This window comes from Piliocolobus tephrosceles, chromosome 13, assembly GCF_002776525.5.
Source record: "Piliocolobus tephrosceles isolate RC106 chromosome 13, ASM277652v3, whole genome shotgun sequence".
Classification (NCBI taxonomy): domain Eukaryota; kingdom Metazoa; phylum Chordata; class Mammalia; order Primates; family Cercopithecidae; genus Piliocolobus; species Piliocolobus tephrosceles.
The window spans coordinates 14,546,539-14,558,918 of NC_045446.1; the positions used below are offsets into that span (position 1 = coordinate 14,546,539).

The 12,380-nt window shown below is 39.2% G+C and overlaps 1 protein-coding gene across 2 annotated transcripts in view; it reads right to left on the bottom strand.

Moving 5' to 3' along the window:
* The window catches only part of ZFP91 (ZFP91 zinc finger protein), a 42,519-nt gene extending 33,161 nt beyond the window's left edge, over positions 1-9,358 (bottom strand). For both annotated transcript variants that reach the window (XM_023215539.3, XM_023215538.3), the window contains exons 1-2: positions 8,793-9,358; positions 3,545-3,573 (exon numbers count right to left, since the gene is read on the bottom strand). In XM_023215539.3, the coding sequence (XP_023071307.2) occupies positions 3,545-3,573; positions 8,793-9,142 (379 nt within the window). In that variant the 5' untranslated portion in view covers positions 9,143-9,358. The remainder of the gene's footprint in view (positions 1-3,544; positions 3,574-8,792) is intronic.
* Between the last annotated feature and the right edge of the window lie 3,022 nt (positions 9,359-12,380).

The window sequence follows — 12,380 nt, forward strand, 5'->3', positions numbered from 1 at the left end:
TAAATTAGACTATCAACATAAGAAAAAAGCTGAGGATGTCATCCAGACAGGAGAAAAATAATGAAAATAAACTAATACTTTAGTAATAATTACAGATAGTATGCTAATTATGATAAACTAGATAATGCAAATACTTAACAGTTAAGCTCCAAATAATCTAAGTAAATGCTGAAATCTGTTATGAATTTGATGACTTTTTTTTCCTGACTACACAAGTCAGAGACACACAGTAATCACTGTCAAACATCACCATTTCATAACAGCACTGAAGAGAGTAAAATGCTTTTGAATAAAAGGTTGAGATCCAGAGTTTTACATAATCAAATTTTCAAGCATGTAGTATTTTCAAATACGTTTTCTGTAAACTCCAGTTTTACAAAATGTTGTTTAAAAAGGGGGTCTTATAAGTCAAATAGGTTAGGTAATCGCTGCAAAATTTTCGCATTTACACTGCACATTACTAAAAAACCGAAGTTTCTGAAAAGTGCTGCAATAAATAACCTATCATTAATAACTCAAGCACTGCCCACATCTACTTGATTCTATAGTATTTATTATCATTCCATTAAACACTTAAAACATACTTTAATAAACATTAAGGTATTCCGGTCTTCATTTTTATATTTTATCTTGATAGGTGGTTTTAACTATTATTTATCACTAAGGACCTAACAGATAGGAGAAAAAACAATTAGCCTTCATAACATATCTAGTCAAAGGTTAGAAAGTGAAATAAATTAAAATGCACACCGGGATAACTAAAAATTACATGTAGGTAGACCATTCTTTTACTTTATAATCATAACTACAACACTGGTTCAAAACAGAGAAACAATGAAAACATAAAGCCAAGTTAAAAAGGAACTAGGTCTCCATCCCTTAAGATTTCTAACACTCTTGGAAACTCCACAATGATGAAGATAATCCTAGCAGTAAACTAAGCTTTCAAGTTTGAAGCATTTTATCCTTTTTAACTTCTGTGTGGAATGTTCCTTGTCCAAATTAAGTACCTGCATAAATTCAGGTGTAATCTCAAATGTCACCTCCACCAAAAGGTCTTCCCTTATCATTTCATCTAAACTCAGCTTTCCCAACTCCAACTTCATCAAACATTATTATACTGTTTTGACTTCTTGATTTATTTGATTACCAATACAATCCAGTGCCTAGAATAGTGTCAGACACATAGTGGATGCTCAACAATTACTTGTTGAATGAATTAACACTAGTTTAGCATAGTAGCTTTCCATTTGTTTTATATACCAATCACAGTTTAAAAAGGGTAGCAAAAACAGGTTTATTATTTCAGTTCGAAAAAAATGAAAGTAACACTTTGCAACTTAATTTGAAAAACATGGAAAGTTGCCTACTCTGTGTGTGCAATATTGTTTATGTGTATGTCAAAGGTTCTTCTCTTCAACTCAAGAAAGGCATACAGTTTCTAGATGGTTTGAGTAAACAAGAGTAAAAACAATCTTGAAGACATCTTTTCAGCATTAATACAACAGAGGACCAGTCTTACCTCTAAAAAGTAAAACCTGTTTAAAGTTTTGAAAAACCTTTAACTTCTGAAATCAACATGAGTTATTTCAGTTAAAATTTAGCAGACTGAACATGAAGACTATTCCAGAGTAACAGAATAACTGAGAAGTTAAATGACCAGAAGAAAAGTAATTAAGGTGAATTCTAAACATGAAACACAACAGGAAAAAGTGACTACCCGAGCCTCCATTTCTTTATTCATTCATCTTGTATGAATGTTATAGCTCTTATATACCTATCTACTGTTCATACAGTTGAACAGCTACCTTAATAGGTAAACTAATAGACCTGAAGATTGACATTTGAGAATATCTAGATCCAGGGCCTTTAAACAGTAGATTAAAGTGGGATTGATCTTTGGATCAAATTATCCAGAATGTAGTTTTAATCTCTCCACAGCTGCACAACCACAAAACATGCCAATATGTCAACTTCCAGTTTAAGACATCTACACACGAGGCAGGTGGATCACTTGAGGCCAGGAGTTCGAAACCAGCCTGGCTAAACCCTGTAGCTACTTAACAAACAAACAAAAAAAAAACATCTACCCAAAGGTCATCTACTTTTCTCTCCAAAAGGGGCTCCAAATTTCCACCTTTCTTCAAGTTCGCCTCAAGGCAACCCATAGTGATTTCTTTGGACATGTAAGGTAATTTCAGCTCTGACAAAGGCAGGTTGCTTTTTGTTTTAATCAGAATGCTCTAGACTTGTTACCTGTCTACATTTTCTCCACATCATAAAATCTCCAAATTGATGTCTGAATAAGAAATGTGAGACCTTCCATTTTTGGCAGACATAACTTATTTTCTAAGTAACAACAACAGGAACAAAAAACTTGTTAGACAAAATAATCATGCAAAGGTTTCCACGTTAAAAAAAAAAACAATGCCAGCTATGAAAAACTTCTGCCTGGTATACTATGAAATATTAGCCTCAGCTTCCAAAATTCAGAGAAACAAGAAACCTCAGCATTGAAACCTAATTATTTACAAAGCAGCCATCACCAACTCAAGTTATTGGTTCTTAATTACACTGTCATTCTTCCATATGGCACAAAATCCAGGCTTTAAACTTGCTTTGTATGTTCTCGAAGAATTCTTTATCAAGAACAGAAAAACCTTAAGATTCTCATGTACATGTAATACATACACTGATATATAAAATGCATATATTCCTTTATAGAAATAGAAGCAGGCTATAAGTAGACCTTAAAAACTAATCAACTCTCACATACTAGGTGGATTCCAGGAGTTTGGAAAATCGCTGTGTCAAGACTGGGTCAAGGTCACACACAATAAATTAAATGTGCCTAAAAGTATATTTGTTCCAGTTTTAAGGAGGATGCTGTGTGTGTGAATTTAACATCAAGGAACACAGCCAAAAACTAGAAAAAAAAAATGAAACGAATAAGCAACTGGTCCAACATGTTAGGGCAATTTTAATAACTAATCTGTAAAGCCAGAATAAAGTATTTTAAAAGGTACTGAAAAAGTGAACATTAGCTTCCTGTCATAATCCAGGAAACAGAAAACTGTATTTAATACATACATCTGGTGTGCGAACACTCAAATTTAAAGGAAAATGACCTAATATTGACCTAATTTAATTATTCACCAGGCTGAATTCTTATAACACTCAGCATTCTTCACCCTTTAATTTTAATCTGTATCTCCACTAGCATAAAGATTTTTGCCTTCACTTCATTCTGTATACTGTGTATCATTCCAGTCTGTTACTTCATTTAAAAATAAAAGGCTTTAAAAAATTACTATAAATTACCATCAAACAATTTGATTTGCCATTATTACGTTTCTAAATAATGCTGATATACTCTATTATCCAAACCTGCTGTCATCTAAATAGATTCTATCCTAACAACTCCAGTAATTTTTTACCAAATAAAAATTACTTTTAAATGGGAACCAATTTGAATGAGGCTTTCTAACAGATTATAAGATAATCAATGTAATGTACACTAGAGGTAAGGATGACCAAGTCTTACCTTTATCAGTTGTTACTTTTTCTACGCATCTGAAAGAAATAAGAATCAAACATTAATGAACAATCTAGCGCATTTTCTGAAAATATAAATATTTATCTCTTTCAGGTTCATCTGCAGAGTGATAAAGAAAGCATCTAGACCAGTGTTACCCAACAGAATTTTCAGCAGTGATGGAAACATATATGCACTGTCCAATATGGCAGTAGCATGTGGCTACTGAGCACTTGAAACATTCAGTAATTGTGAAACTGAATTTTTAATTTTGATTAATGTAAATTTAAATAGCCACATGTGGCTACCATAACTGACAGCACAGAGCTAGAGTATCATTCAAAACAGCTATTTTTAACTAAGATATTGATACAAAGAAAATATTACTAATTTTATTATATTGTGATTATATAAGAAAATGTTCTCATTTTATATAAATGTAATAACTAGAGATGAAATGACAATGTTTTGGATGTGTTCTAAAGTACTTCTGCCAAAACAGGGAGGACAGACATAGCAAGTATAGCAAAATCTCAGCAAGGTGATCAATACTGCGGTTTCATTATACTATTTTCCCTATTTTGCGTATATTTAATAATTTTCATAATAAAAACTTAACTGTTAAAAAGACCCAAAATTGTTTGTTAAAACCAAATCAAAATGTACTTGTAAAAAGGCACTAACAGATGGACCTCACAAGTAAATGTAACTTGCTCTTCACAAATTAAAAAGCAACAGTAAAGAACTTAAAAATTGTTATAGCCTGAAGACTTTTTAAAAACCCCAAAAAACGACAAAAATCAGATATATTCCCAGGTTTTTAATTCAGAAAAATTTCTCTCATATATAACTGGTGAGGACAGTATAATGAACTTCCTATGGTTACTACTAAAATTCAAAAGTCAACAGGCCCTGAACGTTTATCATATAGATACCACAGAGTATCTCTGAACAGTACAAAGTTTTTTTGTTGTTGCTCCTCCCAAAATATAGTGAAGACTCCCTATATATATATATAGTAAAAACTCTATTATGTTACAACATTATAAATAAATAATAATACAAAAATCTATTCTACTTAGAAATAGTTATCATTGTTTATTCCATACTTTTTTAAAAAGACTGGTACCATAATTTTATTTTAAATCACATTACTAATGTCCCAATTAACACACCATAACTGCTAATCATCCTATCTTTAAATAAAAACTGTAAAAATAATTGCTAAATTTTTGCGAAATTATATAACAAATTTCCCCCAAAACCTTTAAAGTTGGTTCAATGTTTCTATCATCATATTAAGATCCTCATCACTCAAGATTTCAGTCTTGTACAACTGAAGGCTTCTCCAAAGAACTGCAAGTTTTTTCAATTCAGAATATTACCACCTCTTCATCCTCACTATCCATGACCTTTAAAAGGGAAACAGCAAGAGAGGTCACCTAAAGGCTTATTACTATTTTAATTTTACCAAGAAAATACACCAAAAATGGAATTTCATATACCAGAAAATACTTTCCTTAATCGGAATCCGAAGGAAGATATCTAAAAATACTCAGTATTAATTAATATGGTTACTCCACAGTGAAGTTAGAATTTTTAAAAAGTATTTGTCCCTAAAGTTTTGAGTTCTGAAATGTACAGTATAAACCAAGGGCTACTATATGTAAGAATGAAAAGAAGCCTTATACATTTTAACCTAGTCTCAATTTGACAATTTCATTCCCTATTAGCAGAAAGTATGGATGAATCAGAAAAAAATCATGGGCAAAAACTACTATACTAATGCTACCAGATTTCTTGTGTATTTATTTCAAAAATTAAAGAGAGTATACAAACGTGCACTTGAAATAACTGTAATTTACTGGCTAACATACAGCAAATGATCAGTCTTACTCTTAGTATGGATACATAAAGTTTCTTCAAATTTGGTTTATTTTTCCTACTAGCTTTCTATGCTTCAATTTATCATGATTCTAGCATTTAACTCTGTGCCTTTCTCTCGAGCACATACAATGAAAAATTTTTATTTCCCCTTCATCCACAAATATTTCCTCTTCCCAATAACTCGTAAATATTTCATTGTGAAAAGAAGTTGTTAAAAACATCAGATTATAAAAACTGTAAGCTAAATATGGAACTATAAAGCTTATCTCACAAACCTATAAAATATCAATTATAAATGAAGCAGATCTAAAGAGGTTAAGTGACTTGCTCAAGGCCACTTACTGCATAATACAAAGCTGGAACATAAAACTTTCTGACTAAAGTCCAATGCTTTATCCACTCTATTATTTTGTCTTCCAATGGGAACAGAGGTTTCAACTAATCCAAATCTATTTCTTGACCTTTTAAACTATGGTATACTTTACTATCACTTCAATTAAGAGAATCGAATTAGGTTCAACAGCTGATTACTAAGATTGTATAGACGGAAATGCTGGGATATGGAAAAAGGACTAGAGCAAACAAGTAATACAGAATAAACCTTTCTTTTTAAAATTGTCAAAAAGTCATTTGGAAAATAGAAATGATTCAAAGTCAAAAGATACCAGATCAGGGTTTGAACTCAAAACCTCTTGAAATATCTTAAAGGATTAAATTATGTAGAAAAAACTAAGTCTTAAAATGTATTTTATGACTGAAAATCTGTATACCATACACACATTTGACATATCTCCACTAATCAACGCATCTTTCCCTTACACCCCAAGGTCCTTGAAGATGAGGGCCATGTCTCATTTTTCTTTCTACCACCTGGTTCAGCATAGTACCAGGCCCAGTTACTGATCAAACAAGTTTGCCAAGCTAAAATGCTTTAGCATTCCTTTGATTTCCAGATTATGGAATAAGGTAAAAATGTGTAACAAAAACTCTATTGTGATGAAAATTTGTTTAACCTGATCAAAAACACAGTCAAAAGATAATTTGGGGGCTGAAAGAAGAATACCATTGTCACCACTATCTTCTATGATATTGGATGGCCGGGGGTGGGAGGGTGGCGCTAAGAATTCAGACTTATTTCTTCTTCCCCACAAGGAACATTGTGCAGAAAAAAGGAAGGAATTTAATTAAGTCATCTTCATCCATATACAACAGTAACATTTATATGGAATTAAAGCACCACTAGTACTTTGTTGCCAAGAGTTAGGGCAAAAATAAATCATAACAGCAGGTAAAATTACTATTTTAGATAAAAATTATTTATTTTCCTTCAAAAATTAAACAGCAGGCCGGGCGCAGTGGCTCACGCCTATAATCCTAGCACTTTGGGAGGCTGAGGCGGGTGGATCACCTGAGGTCAAGAGTTGGAGACCAACCTGGCCAACATGGTGAAACCTTGTCTCTACTAAAATTACAAAAATTAGCCGGGATTGGTGGCAGAAGCCTGTAATGCCAGCTACTCGGGATGCTGAGGCAGAAGAATCGCTTGAAGCCTGGAGGCGGAGGTTGCAGTGAGCAGAGATCATCGTGCCACCGCTCCACCCTGGACAACAGAGCAAAAACTCCGTCTCAAAAAAAAAAAAAAAAAAAAATCAAACAGCAGGTACCATTTTAGACATAGTTATCTTAAGAGATAGAGGTATATTTAACTTTAACTTTCAAGTGGTAGGTGAGAATAAAAGGAAATTTTAAAAATATTTTAAGTATTACCTTCCCTACGTATTAAAAAGTGAAAAAATCATATTTTGCATAATTTACATGAAAAACATCACTACAGACCACTCATGGCTCTACCATCCCACCATTACTGAAAACGGCAACTTGCACTTAGTATTTATTATATAACAGGCATTCTGTCTAGCGCTTCACATGCTGTATTTAATTCTCACAAACTCAGGTGGTAGAGATTACCGTCTACAGATAAGGAAACGAACGCATGGGTAGGTTAAGGAATTTGCTCAAGGAATTCAGATCCAAATGATGTCAATGATATACATGTATCTTTTCAAATGTATGAGATTAAACAATATACAACTATAAAATTTTTATATGAAATGCATCTACAGCAATTAGAATTCTAATTGTAGCTCAATCTGTAAGTACAGATTTTTGCTGTCGACAGAACTGCAGTTCTTACAATACTCTAAATTATGTTAACTTAGCTGACATTCAAAAATTTGAAAGCATATCTACTACCACAATATGATTATCTCTGTATTTTATTCCTCTGAGAGGCTTCTAAGGCAAGCATGCCAAGACACAGGCTAAACTTAATTTTGGACAAAGTCTGTTTCAAGTTTTAAATCTATTAGGTCTGCTGTAAGTCAAACCTTGCCACTATCTCTACTGGAGGAAAGGGAACACTTAAAACTGACTCCCCCTCACTTCAATTTTCTCTGTTTTTACTAATTTGTTTTCATTCAGAAGTCAAAGGTCACTAACGATGTTTTCAGTCATGAATTGACTAATGTGATTAATTTCTAGAATTTACAAACTTATGTGCTTCAGTGTTAACACATGAGTATTTTGACGAACAATTTAAAACAATGCTCCTGACCACCTGCTCATGTTTCCTCTACTACTTCTAGGTAATAAAGGAATTCCTCTCAAATGATTCTAATTTTAAGGATGAAGTTCCTACATTTAAAAATATAAAACACACAGATAAAACATGTGCTACTTGGTAAAAACAAACATTAAAGAATGCTCATGTAATTTTATATGAAAGACTCCATATTAAAAATCGTAGCAGTGAGTTTTTACCCTGACCATAGTAACTGGCAGATTTCTCAAAAGAATGAGAAGTGGTGTGAAAATTTAGAAAAGTGAAAAAAAAAAAAAGCTACATAAACATACTAGCACAGCTGGCTCTTGAGCTAACGTGAAGAGGGGGGCGAACACATTTTTGAAGGCTACAATCGGGCTGTGGATTCCCTAAAGGGCATGTGATGTAATACTGGAGAGTCGCCTAAAGGAAAGGGATAGGTTGACAAAGGGGGTGCGGATGCCAGAGAGAGGGATGAGCCTGCGGGTGGCAGGGAGGAGGTGGATCACTAGCTAGTGCAGGGGTGTGTCAAAAGATAATTTCGGGGAGTGGGAAAGCGGCCCGACAGGCGAGGGTACGAGAGAGAAGGGAGGGTGGCGCAGAGAGGAGGCATGGAGGCTCCCGGGGAAACGGTGTGACATCTGGCGTGCGGAGCCGGCAGGGGGCAGAGCAAGCAGGATGTCACGTGGAGCAGGCGCTACGGGAGCCGAGAGGGTTGCGTACGGACAGAGGGGGGTCTTTCCCACCGCCTGAAAGACTGTTACTCACAGGAGTCGCGGACTCTTCTTGCCCTGTACTGGAGACGGGGACTTCGCGGCCTGGGGCTGCTGCCCGGGGACGTCGGGAGGCCTGACGCTGGGGCTGCTCCTCCGCCGGCGGGGATACTCGGCCTTCCTCCGGCGGGACACAGCTGCAGCGGCGGCGGCGGCGGCGGCCGCAGCGGCCCGGCCACGATCCCGACCTCCCCTCAGCACGCGGCTGCTAGTGGTCCCTGCAGGCGCCGCCGCGGCCGCCTCAGGGGGCCGTTGTTGGGGCTCCTCCGGAGCCGCCTTGGCCGCCTCTCCCCCTTCCTGGTCCTGCTGCTCCGGGGGTCTCGGCTCTTCCGTCTCCCCCGGCATCGGGGCTTGTCCGTCCCCCACCCCCTAGTCCCAGGCGGCGGAGGCGGAGGCGGCGGCCTCGGCGCTGCTCCCCCCGCCCCCTCGCCCCCAGCGCCCCCCCCCCCCCCCCCCCCCGGCGCCCCTCTCCCCCCCCCCCCCCCCCCCCGGCCCCGGGGGCCCCCCCCCCACCGCCTGCCACTCAAGGTTTGCTACCGCTGGCGGCGCGCGCGCGCGCCCGCCACAGACGCTCAGCGGGCCAATCGGAGAGGAGGACAGTCTTCCTCACCCCGCCCCTCGCGGTCTTACACGCAGCGACGTTCCAGGTTCCCTCCCCCACCCCTTTCTTCAACCAATCAGGAAACGGCTAAAAGGGAGCGCGCGAGGTTTCCTTCCCCGCGCACCCGTTCTCACCGTTAAACGGCTGTCTCGCGACAATCCCAAAGTGACCTTTTCCCCCCCTCCAGAGTTCAATGCGCGCTAGGGGCAGTACGAAGGGGCAGGTCTCGCGAGGGAGGCGGATGAGAAGAAATCGCACCTCTTTCCCCGCCTCACGCGCACCCTAGACTGGCTGCGCGCGCACCTGCCTCCCTAAGGAGCCACTGATGCCGCAAGGGCTCTTTCTATTCTTCTTTAGGCCGCAGAGGTAGCCTGGGCGTTCTTCCGCCTCCACCCTACCCCACTTTCCTGTCTTTGGCCTTTCTGTCCCCGGCGCCGCCAGATCTTGCGCGGAGAGGGGGGTAGTATTTTGAGCTGTCGCTTCTCCTTTAAGAAAAAAAGCCCCGTCGGTTGCCGGATGAAAGTCTCTGAAAAAATGGCGGCGGCAAAACGGAGGCGGGGTTGTGGGGGCAACGAGGGCCCGCCTCCTGGCGCATGCGCACCGTTAACTTAACCAAGGGCATTCTGGGAGATGAAGTCTTATTTCGCCTAGGCTTTAGAAAAAAATAGATGGGAAACCAGAGACAGAGAGGATGCTGGGAGGTTCTGACTGATTCACGACGGGAAAGGTAGTTTACTTTCCGCAGCCTAGAGTTTACTGTTTTTTCGGGAGGCAGTGTTTCCGGGTTAGGTCGGGAAACGCGTGCCGTACATCCGGGCTGAAACGTTGAGCCAATTGCTGGTCTGGTGGGAGGGTTTTTCCTATTTTTTCTTACTTTTTATCTGGGCGTTGGCGTACCTTTCTCGGGGTGTCTGCGTAATTGCCCCGACTTACCTTGGTTTGGTCAGATGACACCTCCTCTGGAACTGGCTAGCCAGCGTTCGTGTCTACATTATTGATCTCGTCGTCCCCTATGTGAGTCACTCACCTGTGAGCTCCTAGAGGTCAGGGAATGAATGTGGTTCCGTGGGGTCATCTGGCCCTCGGAGCCCTAGTACAAGGCCCACTACTCAGTTGGCTCTTAATAAAATCTGTGAAACGAATTATGAAACGAATTATAAAGTTGCTTTTCTACTAGACCTTGTTGGGACACCAAGAAGCCTTCGTCGGTTGCTTAACTTGGCTGCGGTGCCCGACCTGGAGGAAGGCGAAAGGGTTGTTAGCGTGACCTGACTCTGGTGACCCACACTGAGAAGCTGAAGGGTCTCTTAAGCTCTGCGCCGGAAGCCATGTGCTTCTGCGGTTTATACAATAGCAACTTTATCAGAAGTTACTCTTCTGCACACTAGAGTGTGACGTTAATTTGTCTTCCTGATTCATCAAAGGGAGTTTCCGTTGCAGTTGGTGATGCAGTGGGCCTCTCGCATTTCTTTTTTCCTTTCATCCATAACAATCAAGGAACGATTTGCAAGAACACCCTTTACCCCTGGAAAAGAAAGCATCCAGGGCTAAAAGCCCCAGAAGAAAGAAGCTGGAAACAAGATCTGGGGATCCAATTTTAAATTTCACATTAATCAGTCAGTTAAACTGTAGACAAGTGCTAAAGTACATTTTTCCTTCTAGTACTTTGACTCAGATACCACTTCATATTAGACAAATGTTTTATGTTCTCTACTGAGTATTTTACATTTTCATAGGGCTAATGTCATTTTCAGTTGTAACAATCGATTGGCATAGTGTCAATGGAAATTTTTTCAGATTGAGTTTGCAGTGAGCAGACTTTTGGAAGGAACAGTGCTGACATCCAATGGATGCTCAAAGTAATACAGAGGAGAAATCTTTCAAAAAAAAATTTACAGACCATGGAATGAAGAATGAATTGTTCCTTAAAAAAAAAAAAAAAGCCACTGTGGGCTGGATGTGGTAGTCCACCCCCGGAATCCCGGCGCTTTTGGATGCCAAAGTGGGAGGATCCCTTGAGCCTACAACTTCCAGACCAGCCTGGGCAACATAGGGAGACCACCCTCTACATAAAAAATAAAAAACAAAAATAAATAAAAATAAAGTTTTTAAGCTAACTTAGTGGCGTGATGGCATGCACCTCTGGTCCTAGCTACTCCAGAAACTGAGAAGGGCAGATCGCCTGAGTCCAGGAGTTCCCGTTGGAGGTTACACTGAGCTATGCTGGTACCATTGCATGCCAGCCTGGGTGACAGAGAGCTTGTCTCTTAAAAAATTTTAAAAACTACTGTGTTGTGGAGGAAAGATCGCAGACTTTGAAGTCTTATAGTAAGTAGCAAAGCTACCAATTAATTATAGCAAGTTGCTATTCCATGAACCTATTTCACCATTGGTAAAAAGCGGGGGGGGGGGGGGGGGGGGAATCTACTTCATAGGGCCGTATTGCCTTTTTATTAGTAGTAGGCCTTTTGTAAATGTTTCATTCAAGGTGAATAAATTGCAGTGGTAAAAAAAAGTGAATAGTTAACTCAGTGTCACTTTCCAGAGAAATTGCTATAAGGCAGTGTATCTAGACAGGGATTATGCTTAACTGAGATGCACACAGTTTAACATCTGGTGTCAAACCGCGCTTCCTTCTCTGTGACCCCCCTATAGATGTTTGCTTTTTGGACCACTGAGTAAGCCAGGCCCTGAGAATCCAAGCATGAATCCACTTCTGCCCTGCTTTTAAGGATTTATAATCCATGCAGCAAAGCAGATAAGCATAATTTCTGAATAAATAAAGACAACAAAATGAAATGGATGCTGGTCAACTCTGATGGAAATTTTAAGATGGAAACTATGCCTCTGTGGTTCCCCAGCTTCACAGAAAGAAAAAAAAAAAAAAAAAAGGCAGATGCTCAGTTAGAGTGGGGTACCTACACTTGGAAAAAATGCAAGTGTAAGTCTGCCATTCCCATGAATCCAAGATGAATCCTGGGA